At 50.0% G+C, this 13,834-nt stretch overlaps 1 protein-coding gene across 50 annotated transcripts in view; it reads right to left on the minus strand.

The window, feature by feature from the left end:
- SORBS1 (sorbin and SH3 domain containing 1) overlaps positions 1-13,834 on the minus strand; it is a 210,608-nt gene that overhangs the window by 90,780 nt on the left and 105,994 nt on the right. For 30 of the 50 annotated variants that reach the window (XM_045581918.1, XM_045581922.1, XM_045581920.1 and 27 more), the window contains exons 4-6: positions 12,379-12,447; positions 10,030-10,125; positions 8,499-8,627 (exon numbers count right to left, since the gene is read on the minus strand). In XM_045581918.1, coding sequence (XP_045437874.1) covers positions 8,499-8,627; positions 10,030-10,125; positions 12,379-12,447 — 294 coding nt within the window. The remainder of the gene's footprint in view (positions 1-8,498; positions 8,628-10,029; positions 10,126-12,378; positions 12,448-13,834) is intronic. The other 20 variants (XM_045581921.1, XM_045581924.1, XM_045581943.1 and 17 more) reach the window with 1 other exon arrangement.

The raw sequence follows: 13,834 nt of genomic DNA on the forward strand, positions 1-13,834 counted from the left end.
TTCTTCTTTCTGTGAAACGAGCCACACAAACATTTAAAATCTAATCCCCCTTTCTGAGTTTTCACTGCACTACAAGGCACCCTTGTCTCCCTCCAGCCAGCTACCCCCCTGCCCTCCCAGTCACTGCCCGGTACATCTGAGACCCTAAACCTCTCCTAACGTGACCCACTTAACGCCATGGGGCAACAGGCCCAATGGTCATGAGCTTGGCTGGAAAGGCAGCTGGACCTCAATTCCGATCTTGACTCTATTACCTATGGGCTCTATGTCCCTGGTGATAAGCCTCAGTTTCTCCAGCTGAAGAATGGAGATAATGACATGCCTGCTTCATAAGTGCTGTTTTAAGAACTAAATTATATAATGCATGAGAAATGCTTAGCCCACGCCTGGTAGAGCTCAGCAAATGTCTACACTTATCATCTTCATCATCTCTCGCCTCTCTTCTCTATCCTCCATCTAGCCCAGTGGTTGGCGAGCTTTTTCTAGAACAGGCCACACAGTAAATGTTTTAGGCTCAGTGGGCCATATGGTCTCAGTGGTGACTACTCAACTCTTCTGTTGCAAAACAAGAGCAGGCATGGATGATATGCATGTGAACCAGTGTGGCCACATTCTAATACACCTTTATTTACGGGCACAACTTTGAATTTCATGTCATTTCCAAGCGGCATATAATACTGTTTTGATTTTCTTTCAACCGTTTAAAAATAGAAAAATCATTCGTAGTTCACAGGCTGTACAAAAATAGGCACGGCCACATCTGGCCCATCGGTATATTTGCCAACCCCCTGACTTAGCCAATCCCTCAGCTTCCTTCTTCTTCCTGGGCGCCTGCTCTGGTCTGACTCTGTACAGAGAAGAGAGGGAACAACACAGCAGTTCTCCCGGCCCAAGGCTCTGTTTCAGTGCGTCCCTCAAGGACTACAGATGGGCTTTCCAGATGTTGTTGAGATTTACACACATTTATTGAACACCTTTCTGCCAGACACTGTCAGTCACTTCTCCTATTTAGTGCACACAAGTCTTTACTTCATGGACAAGGAAACAAAGGCCACCTGACTTGCCCAAAGTCACACAGCCAGGAGGCGACAAAGCAGTCAGCCTGGGTCTCCAGAATGAAGTATGGCGCCCTACCCACTATCCATAGGAGAGTCAGCAACTCCACAAGGGCCACAAAGCACAGTCTACATTTCAGGGAGGTGGGGAGCCACAGGTGTCAGAGCTGCATCAGAATCACAGAGGGCTCACTGCCTTGCTCTGCCCCCCAGAGCCTCTGACTCATGATGGGAAGTTAGGTCCAAATATTTGCATTTTTAACATGTTCCCAAGGGAGGCCAAGCTGATGGTCCATAACCCACACTTTGAGAACCACTGATATAAGGAATACTTAGAAACATCCTTGTTCTAGAAAACCATATTTTTGTTTGCTTATTTTGCCACCGCCCCGCCGCCTCTGACCCCCAAATCTGGTCAGAGTTTTTACAGATTTCAGTTGTTTATTCCTTCAGTAGGTTGCCTGTTGCATTTCTGCCCCTCCCTTATGGACAAATCACAGGTATTTTGTCTTCTCTTCCCAGCCACAGAATTGGGAAATTTACAAGACTTGAATTTTACTCACATTATTGTGAGTAAAATTAGCTTGTGTGACCAAGGAAGGGCAAGCTGTCAATCACTTGAAACTTCACTCTCATCATCTATAAAGCATAATCCTTACTCCATGTACCCCTCACAGGGTTGCTGGAGATCCAGAGGTCAGGGATGTGAAGTAGCCTCAACGTGATCATTTTCAACCATTTCTGTTGCACCCATCCAGAACCCTGGCCCTCACACCTAACAGATCCTGAAGCACCAGGTGACACACTGCGACAATGACTCTCCCTACTCCCTGGCACCTGTCGCTTTTACCACCCTACCCTCCTTCCTACATTATTTCTACCTTTGTCAATCATTCTATCAAATTTATTAGATTTACAAATACACTAAAGTACCCATAGGCTCCGAGTGAGGGGCTTTTCCATACAGGATGTGAGCCTTCTACGTGGATTGTGAGCACCTTATTTTGCACCTTCTTTGGTTCTCAGTTGGGTTGGTTCTACTCAGGTGACACTGGCAAACAGATTATGTCGTGGAAAACTGAGAAGAGTCTGTGCTGCCGAAGGTCCGGGCAATCATAAAGGGATTCTCATGTCAGCACCAGACTGCCAGGTTGGAGTCCTCACTATCTCGCTAACTGCACATCCCTCGTTTGTGAAAGAGACATTATCTACTTCTTTTGAGTCATGAGGATCAAAGGGAAATGTCTGGCATAAAGTATGAGCTCAGTAAACTAGGAATCCAAAGCAAAAGGGGAAAAAAAATTGCCCAGATATAGAAGTAAATTAGAGTTGCTAACATCTGCCATTTGATAAATGGTGTCAAGAACATACTATTCTTGGGGCTCAACCCACTTTTTCTTCTAATTCCAAGTCATTAAAACGGTTGACCTTGCCTGCGGGTTCCAGGATCTCTTTGAGCATCCCTCCCCTCGCTTCCTTTAAAGGACAGCTGTGTTTCTGATGTTTCATCTCCCTTCATCTGTTACCCCGCCTTCTGAACCTTGAAGCTTGGCGGCAGCAGGACCATTATGTGCGCAGGACAGCACGTGAAATCTTATGCACATAACCATCAACTACTAACTCCGGTTTGAGGAGACTATCAGGAAGCTTCTTTCTATAAATGTCGGGAAGCTGGAGCCCAGGTAGGCTCTGCAGCTCGGAAGAGACGCGAGCCTTCCCACAAGAAGGAAGTAATATTTATTGCCTCATCTCTTTCTCCATCCATCCTTCACAATCTTTTCTGGCCTGAGACCAGACCACAGCCCCCTGCCTTTTTTTTTTTTTTTTTTGTATCTCTCTCTGTGCTAATTTCATTTTGGTCTGCTCTACAGTGTTTTACTGATCAGTTCTTCTTGGAATCTTAGGATAACTTTCTCTGAGAGAACTGATGCATTCTGGTAGAGTGTCTAATAGATGAGATGTGTTAAAAGTGGTTCTAAGAGTGTTTTGAGCTCGTTTGTTTATTTTTTTACTCATGCTATGTGGTAAAGAACTCAACCTTACTCAAAAAGACGTCTGGCTTTGCCCTCTGGCTTCTGGGAGATATTCTCTAAACCCTGGAAGGTCATCCTGACAGGAGTGTCCCTGAGTCACACCAAAGATGTGGCTCAGGGTATCAGCACAGGGGCAGTGGGAAAGCCTATGTAAGGAAGTCTCAACAAGAACTCTGCACATGCCCAGCCAGTGTGACTCTGTGGTTGAGCGTCAGCCTATGAACCAGGAGGTCACAGTTCTATTCCCTGGGTTGCAGGGTTGATACTCAGTAGGGGGCATGCAGGAGGCAGCCAACCAATGATTCTCTCTCATCACTGATGTTTTTCTCTCTCCCTTCCTCTCTGAAATTAATAAAAATATAATATTTAAAAACCAACAACTCTGGACACATGGCTCAGGGGCACTTCCTGGTTGGAGCATCTGAGCATAGTGTACCCCTTGGGGCCAGAAACTGCACATCCTGACTCCCCAGGAGAGGACAATGGAAACTGTGCTTCTGGCCGATTTTAATCTGAAATAAACCATAGCCATGAGCAAAATAACTTTCAATGAGCTCTCTGAGTACTAGCAAATGACCAACTCTGGGGATGGTGTTGGGAATCCCCTGAACTTGGAGTTGGTGTCAGAGTGAGGGAATTCTCTTTTATGGACTTTCCCACCATCTCTTGGCCCTGATTCTCACACATGTGCTCATAAAAAGGACTCTGTGGTAACAAGGGCAGGAAATGCCTTAAACTGCTTCAATATTAATTTTCTCATGACACCTTTCTGCTCCTGCCATTTCTGGAAAGCAAATACGAGGTTCAAACTAGAGGAAATGAGCTGATTGCAGGTCCAGGAATCTTCATGTCAAAAGCTGACTTGTTTCTCAAGAACCAGGCAGGAGTGGAGCCAACTGGCACAGAATGAGCAACATGTCAGATATGACCTGCATTTTGGCTTGTGAGTCAAAAGGCAGAGAGTGATGGTCTTCAGGCTACCCTGGACAGGCAGCGTATCACACCCATCACCAGTTCAGGCTTCCTGTCTCCTCTTGAGTAAAAATGCCCTGACCTGGGATGTGGTGGGGTCATTCTGAACTATGGGGCCGACACTGAGACTGGCCAGGCACTGGCATCAGGAAGCAGGGATAAGGTAATGCCTTCTGCAGTAACTTTAATGGTTCTGATCCAAAAACCAAGGTCCACGATCTGAGATTAAGGAGGCTGATTGGAAAGCCATGGTCAGGGACCCAGAGTCAAGCTACCACTTGAGAGTAGGAGTCTGGACTGTGGGTTTGAACTGGGCGACTCCAAAGGCTCCATCTGCCCCTGATCCCCAGCATCTCCACCTTCCCATGTTCATCTGATTAGGTGGCTCCCAAATCCATACTTCGACTTCAACTTCCTCCCAGAAGTTCTTTTTTTGCCAAAAAAATTCAACACCTCTAACAAAGGAATTCAACAGCCCTTCACCTTCCTGAATAAATCCTCCATCTCCATGAGTGGCAGTTATTCTCCTCTCTGCACGAAGCTCTACGCCTCCATGCTCCTTACCCACACTGCACCGAGCCCTGCCCATTCCCTCTTCCGAATCCACTTACCCTTGGCCGCTGCTCTTCTTCCTGCTGCCACCATGCCAGGCCCAGGCCCTCGTGGCCTCTAACTGAAATTACTGAATGTCTTTGAAGGGCCTCCTGTCTGCAGTAATTAGAATGGTTACATGCCTGGCTCTGTGTTAAGTGTTGATATGAAAGAGCTCACTGAATCCCAACAACTCTATTACAATCATTCCTATTTTGTAAATGAGAAACTGAAGCTCTCTAAGGCTGAGTGATTTGCCCCTATCACAAAGACGGTAAGTGGCAGAGCTGAGCCTCGGAGAGCTCTATGATTCAAGGACAAGCCCAGGATGAGAGTTGGAACAAGGACTGGAAATAGGGGGTATCTCTAAAACTTGGGTGTCCAAGGCCCATGTAAGGGAAGAAATCAGATGCAAGTGCTGGGCAGTGTGGGGGATTGGAGCTTCCAGACTATGTAGGCCAATGATCACCAACTTGGAGACCTGCAGGAATGGAAGAAGGTGGCAAAGGCAGGGAGCAAGGTGGGAAGGGGAGTAGACAGAGCAGCTGGAGGACAGATACTGGCCTAGTGATCAAGGAGGGAGCCGGACATTATCTGGCATTAGTTCTCTGTGAAGACACTGGGAGTAGAAAGCATGCCCAATCCTTGGCAAGAGCCACTCATTACCTCACACTTGGTAGGGCTTCCAGGCCAGGTTGAGCATGGCTACCTGCAAATATTGTTAAAGACTATTTTCATGAGGCAGGTCCAGGCCCAGGGCCCCCCAGGCCTAGGACAGGACGCAGACTGGTGTGGGCCAGCAAGTTGTCCAGAGGCCCAGAGCGAGGGAGTAGGCAGGGATGAGAGGAGGACAAAGGAACCAGGATGCTGGCCAATGAGCAGCAGAGAACAGGGACAAGACCCCCAGGCCTGAAGGTCCTATCTCTAGAGTCACATCTTTTTAACCTCACCCCCAGTATTAACTCGTTCCAGCCTGTGGTGTATCTTAATCACTACGGGGCTTTCCCCCCTCTACTTAAAGCAATCTTATTCCTTCCCATCCAAACTGCTCTAGCACACAATACTGAATTTGTCCAGTGAATGGAAATCAGTTTGTGTCAGGTCAGTTTCCAAACTTGTTAGGCCACAGAGCATTTTGGAACTAGAATGGCTTGGAAACCATGTTACCCAGTCCCTCATACTTCAGATGTGCTTAAAATGTGTGGCTTAACCACAGTCAGAAAGCAGGTGGTGGATTAGGGGCCCACACCTGGCTCTCCTAGTATTATACAACAAACTGCCTTCTGTCCTCACCTAACGCACCCAGGATTATTCTCCCTTTTCCTTCCTTTCTCCCTGCTTTTCATCACAATCCCCAGTGACTCGCTTAGAGTCTGACAGAGATGATGCTAAGTGAATGGCTGAATGAATAATTTGGACTCAGTGACCTCAATTTACGAGGATGAAAATAATTTACTAAGATTTACCGTAAAGTGTGAATGACTGATAGCTATCCCCTAATTCTTCAGAGTCTTTGCATTTTAAAACATGATCTTTTATCACCCAAAATAGCTGTTATAAATGTATAAGACATAGAATTATTTGGGGACTAGAGAAAGTTTTCTAAAGTGACTCAAATAACTGCACAGTCTTGTAGTGAAAGCCTCCTGACAGCGTGACAGGTGGGTAGCTCAGTTGGTTCAAGTGTCATCCTGATATACCAAGGTTGAGGGTTTGATTCCCTGTTAAGGTACATATATAAGAATCAACTAATTAATGCATAAATAAGTGGAACACATTGATCTCTCTCTCCTCACTCCCCTACCCTTCTTTCTCTAAAATCAATAAATTAAAAGAGAACATTTGCATTGATAGTGCCACGCTATAACCACCAGGGGGAGCTCAAGGCTCCTCCTTCCCTTCACCTCTCATTCACCACCAGAGAAAGGGCCAGGTGGTGACAGGTTGTTTTACTGGGCCATTGGGCGGGAGGAAGGTTTTTCTCTTTAACCAGCAGTTGGGCTTCTCTCTTCCCCAAACGTCCTCCAGCTTGGGAGCTGGATATACCCAAGTAGTCCTGACGAGGTTGTATTAGACTTGTTTTAGGAAGAAATTATTTTGCCTTCACTTCCTGGCCCCACCTTTCCTGGAGATGAGAATGGATGGCAAACAGCAGTGGGGTGAGAGTCAGGCATAAGTTCAGGAATCTAGGGCCAAGAAGCCCCTTTTGAGTTTTAGTGCTGGAGGCCACTCACACTTTCCTTAGTCAAGGGAAAAGCAGTCACACTCCAGCCTGGTCTCGCCCTAGGACATTTGCCTCGGCACTTGCTACGGGTGGCTGGGACAGAAAGAAAGCAGTTCCCAGGATGCTGGGCCCTGACCATCCCCATCTTGTCTAATTCCCTTCTATCACCACACACTGCTCCCCACTGTGCCAAAGAGTTTTCACGCCCCCTTCCTTTCCTCTCTGGTCCCAAGGGAGTAGTCATCACCCCAATTCCTTTTCTCCCCTATTTCCTTCCTTTAAGATACTCCCATCCCCTGTAGCAGTAGCTCTCAAATGTGATCCTCGGACCAGCAGCATCAGCATGACCTGGGAACCTGTCAGAAATGCAGAACCTGAGACTGCATCCTAGCCCTTCGGGTGGGAATCAGGAATTCTAAAGCTCTGACGTGGGCGCAGGAACCTGTGTTTTTATCCAGGTGATTCTGATGCAACGCAAGTGTGAGGACCGCCCATGGCCCCACCGAGTGGAGAGGACCGTCCTGCCCGATCCTGACAGTGCCTGTGGAACCTCAATGTCAGCGCTTCCCAGCTCCCAGGACCCTTGGGCTACGGAAAGCTCTCTCTAAAGAGGCCAGAATAATCACGTCTTCCCAAGGTTACAGAGCATTTGAAACTAGAATGGCTTGGAAACCATCTGCCCAGGCCCCTCAGGTTTCACATGTGTTCAAAGGTGTGACTTATCCAGGGTATGAAAACACTACCAAGGCAGTGGATGAGGGGCCCATGTCTGGCTCAACTGTTGCAACAAATGCAGCCCATTCCATGCTACCAGGTGTGGTGCAAAACACCTCCCGCCCTTCAACCTCACAAGGATACAGCAGGCAGTGCAGGTGAGACTGCCAGCATTGAGAGACTAACCATATCCCCCAAGCTCGCACACCCAACAGGTGGTGAAGGACCGGAACACAGATCTACCAGCTCCCAAAGTCCGAGGTCTAAACCTAGACACCCAGGCTTCCAGAGTGGCGAGGTGCATGGGGGCGGGACTTCAGACAGGCTTCTTTGTTTCCTTAGCTCCTAGTCTGCACTGGTCTGAGACCTGCTCTTTGGGTCCTGCTCCCTGAGCTGCCAGGTCATACCCCTCCCTACCCCCCCCCCCCCCCCCCCCTTAACCCTCTCCCGCCAAGCCTGAGCCCTGCCCCTCCTTTGCTCTCCTGGGAGCCAGGTCAGTCAGCTGCCTGCACTTCTCAGTGCCCTCGGGCTTCCTCTCAGCCCCAGCCCTGCCTGGCTAGGCACAGCCAAGCCCTCAGAGACACCTAACCGTTAGCCCATCTCTCCACTGCCTCCCCATGTCCCCAAGCCTCTCCGTCCTCACCAGCGCAGTCAGCAGAGCCCCCAGCCCTGAGACAGGGTGTCTGCCCACCTGTCCAGTCAAAACAAAAATAAAGTGGTGGCTTCTGCTGTGCCTCTGCCAGAACCAAGGGGACCCTGTCAGTTCAGGGCGTTGATCACCATGTGTCCCTGGTGGGACAAAAAGCTGACTGACCCAGGGGCCCCTGGGAGAATCAGGAAGCAGCTGCTGAATCCGTGGCTCTTCACACGTGACTTGAATACCTGCCCCTAGTCGCAGGGGTGGCTCACCTGGTTTGCTTTCGTATTGCGGGGTTTCCTGAGGGCTCACAGGGCTACTGCTTGGGGTGTCCCTGTAGGAGGATGAGGCCCGGAGAGTCACGGCTCCCTTCCCAGTGCAGACTTTTGTAGGATCCATGTCTGGAAAGGAAAGACCCAAAAGAGTGGACTGAATGCAAAACTCCTAAAGGATTAAGCAACAGCCAGCAGTCAACTTGTTATGGCTGGGGGAATGAGATGGACCCGCTCACAGCCACGCAGCCTTATGGTCAATGAACATTAATTTGTGGGTCGTGGAGAGGAATGAACCCCATTTTCAGAGGTTTACCACCCATCATGAGGTTAGGGGGAAATGGAGTACATGTATGAGTTACAATATCAGCTGAAGACATTTCAAAATAAAAGCAGGGTTCTTTCTTTTATTAAATGAAGTTTAGGTTGGTGAGCAGACATCTGACCAATTAGTAAGGCGCAGAGTTTATAAAGATTTCTCAAGTTTCCAGACGATCTGTCTTAGAAAAGCTCTAGGCACATCAGGAATTCAGGGGTTCTCTGCAGAGAATCACTCTCTAGTGGGAAAAGGAAAAGGAAACCTGCACCAGCAAGTCAGGACCCTGAAAAGATGAGACGGGATCTGCTGCCTGGGCAGAAACGCCAGGGGAGAGCCTCACTTTCCAACTTAATGAAGAAAATTCACACCAAAGCCAAGGACCAGGAATGCTAAACCCTCCCCTGAACAATGTGCGCGGCACCCAGCTGAGCCGTCACTGGGTCCCGACCTCTCCGCAGCTGACAACGGCCTATTAACAGGCCCGGGTCATCCTTCAGAATCGCACTGAGAAGCATTTCAAAAACAGGCTTCAAAAGAGCCGGCTGCTCCCCCTCCGGAGAGCCGGCCCGGGAGGCGCCGCACGCAGAGCACAGCCCTGGCAGGCGCGCGTGCTCACCTTTTCTCTGTGCGGCTGAGCTGAACTGAATTCCACAGCCCAGCTGGGATCGCTGACCTAAAATCCTCAAGCCTGGGATTATGAGGTCAAGTGTAAGGTGGGCAGTGGACAGGAGGTGGGCTCGGACGTCCACCTCATCCCCAGGCCTGTGGAAGGCAGAGAGAAGCGAAGCCTCTTTTCCGAGGTCAGCCCAGTTCAGAGGGTCCCTGTGCGGCCACATGAATTCTCGGGGAGACTGGAGTTCTAAGGAAGTACTGGGAGCTGAACCCCTCCAGGGAGAGCCTAAGAAGACCCTGTACCTCAGACCTGCACAGAGTAAATGCTTACCTTCTGGGTGACCCTTCTCCTAAAGAGGGCAGGGGCCACAAGGTAGCTGTCAGTTTGTCTCCAGACTGGCTGGCTCACAGAAACACACACACACACACACACACACACACACACACACACACACACAAAGGAAACCAACCGAGGAAGTGAGGAGGAATGGCTCCTAAGCATGCAGGGATTTAGCCTCCAATCTTTGTTAGAAGGAAAGAAGAAACACCATGCATGATCTGCTCACAATTAAAAGAAGACACCAGCCCAAGGAGAGGTACCTGGAGGGAGTACTAGGCCTGGAGAGCTTTTCACTGTCTTCACAGGAATTATTTTAACGGCAGAGATAGAGCGTGCGCGTGAGGGGTCGGTGGTTGCTGCAAACACAAAAGGGTGAATGGTGCCTCCAGGAAGGACATTTGGGAAACACTCAGGCAGTTGAGGAACTCGGCAGGGACAATAGGAGGAAGTCGCCCACATGAAAGGAACAATAGAAAGAGCAGTAGATGCAGGGATGTGAAATAACCTGCTTTCTCTCTTTGGAGCTCTGTGCCAAGACGGCAGAACCCTCCCTCCTACCGGAGCCCGCGTGCAGTTGGTCAGTGTCTCTGTACCTCCTGCCACACCAGGAACTTGCCAAGAGTTAGAGATGCAGATGGCCTGGCAAATAGAGGAAGGGGAGAGAATCAAGGTCCAAGGGCCCCTGAAAGGATGTTGGGGTGTCTGTGCTGGGTTGGGGGAAGGGGCTTCGAGGAGAGCTATGGCTCCGGCCCCAGGTGAGAGGAGGAAGCAAAGGGACCAGTCTGTGAGTTGCCTGGTTCTTTCAGCCATCTCAACGGCTTCCATAGAATCGTACCTTCTGGGGTCTTGAGCCTGCTCTGACAAGTATAGCTCTCTGTCCCCAAGCAAATCAGAACCCCCATCTGTCGGGCAGCAGATGGTCTTGCTTCAACCCACCCTTTCTCGGGCAGGAGGTTGCCAAGTGTCCAAGTGCACGTTCAAGACAAGGGCAGCACCCAAGTGCGCAGCCCGGGATCTGACCCCGGCTGAGCTTGAAGAGCTGGGATAACTCATGGGGCGCAGCAAGGGCTGCCAGTGTGAAAGTACAAACATGTTTTTGCAGCAATCCTGTCTATTCACTGCTCTGTAAGACCAGCGGGGAGACTGGCTGGTGGGAGACTTCTTTTATGTTATCATTTTCAGAGGAAGAAGCCAGAGGCTCAGAGAGCTGCTCAGAGTCACCGGGCTCTCAAGGGAAGAAGCTGAGGCGAGAGCTCTCTGTCCCTGCACTGGGTTCAGGGACCTCCTTGGGCCACCAGGATGACCTGTGGGTTGCATCTGCCTCCTCCTCCCAACCAAAGATGATTTTTACTGAAGAGAGAACAGAAATTACCCCCATCTGCCGCCTCCCCCCATACCCCTGAGCCTCTTCCTTAAGTGAATTCACAGGGATGGTGTTGCTGGCACCACAGATTTTAAAAGCATCAGAGCCCACCCTCTCCGAGCTCCTCACGGGAGGACAAATCCTACCCTGGAGCCACTCCACAGACACCGCCCTTAACTTCCCCTGGAGCAACCCCGCCCGACTGTCCAGGGCCCCCCGAGAACACAGCCCCACCCCCTGAGTGCAGGAGGGCGGCCAGCAGGGAGGCAAGAACAGGCCGGCAGCAGGACACCTCTTGCCAGAGGAACCGCCCCAAACCACGGCCCGCTCCCCGCCCCTCCGCTCTCTAAGTCTTCCCTCTCCAGCTCTTCCTTCTGACTCTGCATTTGGCCTTGAACTCTTGGCTTAGCCGGCCTAAAATTATGAAAGCCAAACTTGTCAAACTCTCTGAAGTTACTTAAAGGCCCAGTGATAGGACTCCTGCCCTCCTTCTCTGCTAGCCTAAAATTAGGTGGGTGACACAGAGAGAATCACTGGCACCCAGGATTTGAAGCAGGAATAAGTCCTGCAGATCATACAATGCCTATGTTTTCTAGACACACCCATAAGGACAAAGGACCTCATGAGATGCCGTATCTTATCACTGCAACCCTTCCCTCGCTGCAGAAGTACCACGGGAGGCCCTGCTGCCTGGTACTCAGGCAGCCCCATCGAGATATTCAGGATGAGAGATGACAGGGCAAATGGGACCTCAAAGGTCATCTTATCCATCTCTCATTTCACACTTAAATCTTTCATCCTAATGTTTTTTAAAACCGAAAATATGAGAGGATGTGCATGAAATGAATGCCACGGAAATAATTTATTCCAGCAACTAAGGCTCTTGTCTCAGGGTCAGGGCTATGGAGGTGAAATGCCGGTGAGGAAAACTTCAGGCTGATAAATGCCATATGCAGGAGGCAGGAGGCACACCTCTGTCTGTGTATTTGATCTGCTATTTGAAACACCCTGTGAGCAAGGGACAGTTTTTAATAAGTCACCTCACAGTGGGGAGCAGCAGTCTCAGACTCCTGAGATGCAAGATCACGCTCACGGTCTCAGAAACTCAGTGTGGGAAACAGGTGTCCAGTGAAGGGCCCGATTGGACCATGGCTATTCTCACTGGACAGGTGGTCCTGCCCTGGTATCCTGCCCCTTCTAGAAATGCTTCCCAGTACCAAGCTGGACCTCCCTCTAAAAGCCTTACCTTTGTCCTGCCCATTGCTGCCTGGTGCCAACCCGTTCACCACGGCTTTAGAAGCGCCAACGTCATATTCTGGAAGAAAGAAAGAAGCATGAGGCTAGTGATAAGGACTCCCCAACATGTGTTGAGTCCTACCTGGTGGGAGGTGCTGGGGATGTGTGGGCTCTCTCAGGCCTGGAGATGGGCCCTATTGGACGTCATGGGAGAATTCTGAGAATCATGTGTTGTCTGGACCAGGAGAGAAAGCAAAAGCTGTTTTCACGCCGCTCTGTCCAGCAGGTTAAAAAAAATGTTTCCCACAGAACAGCTTTCTTCCTAATAACCATTTTTAATAGCGGCATAATATTCCACCATGTGAATACACAGCATGAACTTAGAAAGACCCCACCTTCATGTGGGTGGTTTTTGTTTTCTTGGAATTAAGACAGAAATTCCCAAGAGTGGGGTTATCAGGCCAGAGGGTCCAGACCTTTTGGACGCTATGAAAAGCCTCCTTCTAGCACCGCACCCAAGAGGGAGAAGCAGGGAGACCTCCCGCGGGCACTTCCACACCCTCGCCTCCGGCCTGGCCCTCCCTTCCTACTTCCTCTGCCCTTATTTTGCCAGGAGTAGGTAGCAACGCCTGTTTGGGCTAATTTTGACATTAGAAGAACAAAACAACATTAGGCTGCAGAGCCAACATTTAAAAAAATGACAACAAAAGCAGAAAAGCGTTACAAACCAGGAGCTGCTGGCAGCACCTGAGCCCCTGGGAGGGAAAAGGTGTGCAGCCTCTTCTGCACAAGAGCACGGAAGGCATCAGGGGCAAGTCCACCCTCGCAAGGAGAACATTAGAGCTGGAAACCCATGGACAGACCAGCCAAACCTCCACCTAGTACTTAGGGAGCAATGCCCCCACTTAACCCTCACGCAATCCCAGTGAGCTGGTGCTTTTAGGATGTCTGTTTCATGGAAGAGAATGCAGAGAAAGGTCAATCACAGGCCCAAGGTCACAGAGTGGTACCCGAGGAAGCCAAGGTGTGGCCCTGAGCTAATCCACCCAGAGCCCTCCTCTGTCCTAAGCACACAAGTCAGCCAGTTTAGGACCTGGCTAAAAGCACTGTATGTAAATACGTGGAAAGACTTGTTTCTCATCCTCAGATTTCTGGAACATGCTGGAAATAATGCAGGATTGGAATACCCTGAATAAGCTAGTCCCTTAGTCATTCCCCTAATCCCCTCTGCCTGCAGGTCACGGGAGGATCTAGTCAGGCTCAGTGGTGGAGGTGGGCTCAGTGGCTGAGGTGGGCTAAGTGACCAAATCAGGCTCAGTGGCCGAGGCAGGGTCAGTGACTGAGGCGGGCTCAGTGGCTGAATCAGGCTTAGTGGCCGAATCAAGCTCAGTGGCTGAGGTGGGCTCAGTGGCCGAGGCGGGTTCAGTGGCCGAGGCTAATAGGCCTTAATCTCCAGATGGAAACTT

Source organism: Pipistrellus kuhlii, unplaced genomic scaffold (genome assembly GCF_014108245.1).
Source record: "Pipistrellus kuhlii isolate mPipKuh1 unplaced genomic scaffold, mPipKuh1.p scaffold_m20_p_15, whole genome shotgun sequence".
In the NCBI taxonomy this organism is placed as follows: domain Eukaryota; kingdom Metazoa; phylum Chordata; class Mammalia; order Chiroptera; family Vespertilionidae; genus Pipistrellus; species Pipistrellus kuhlii.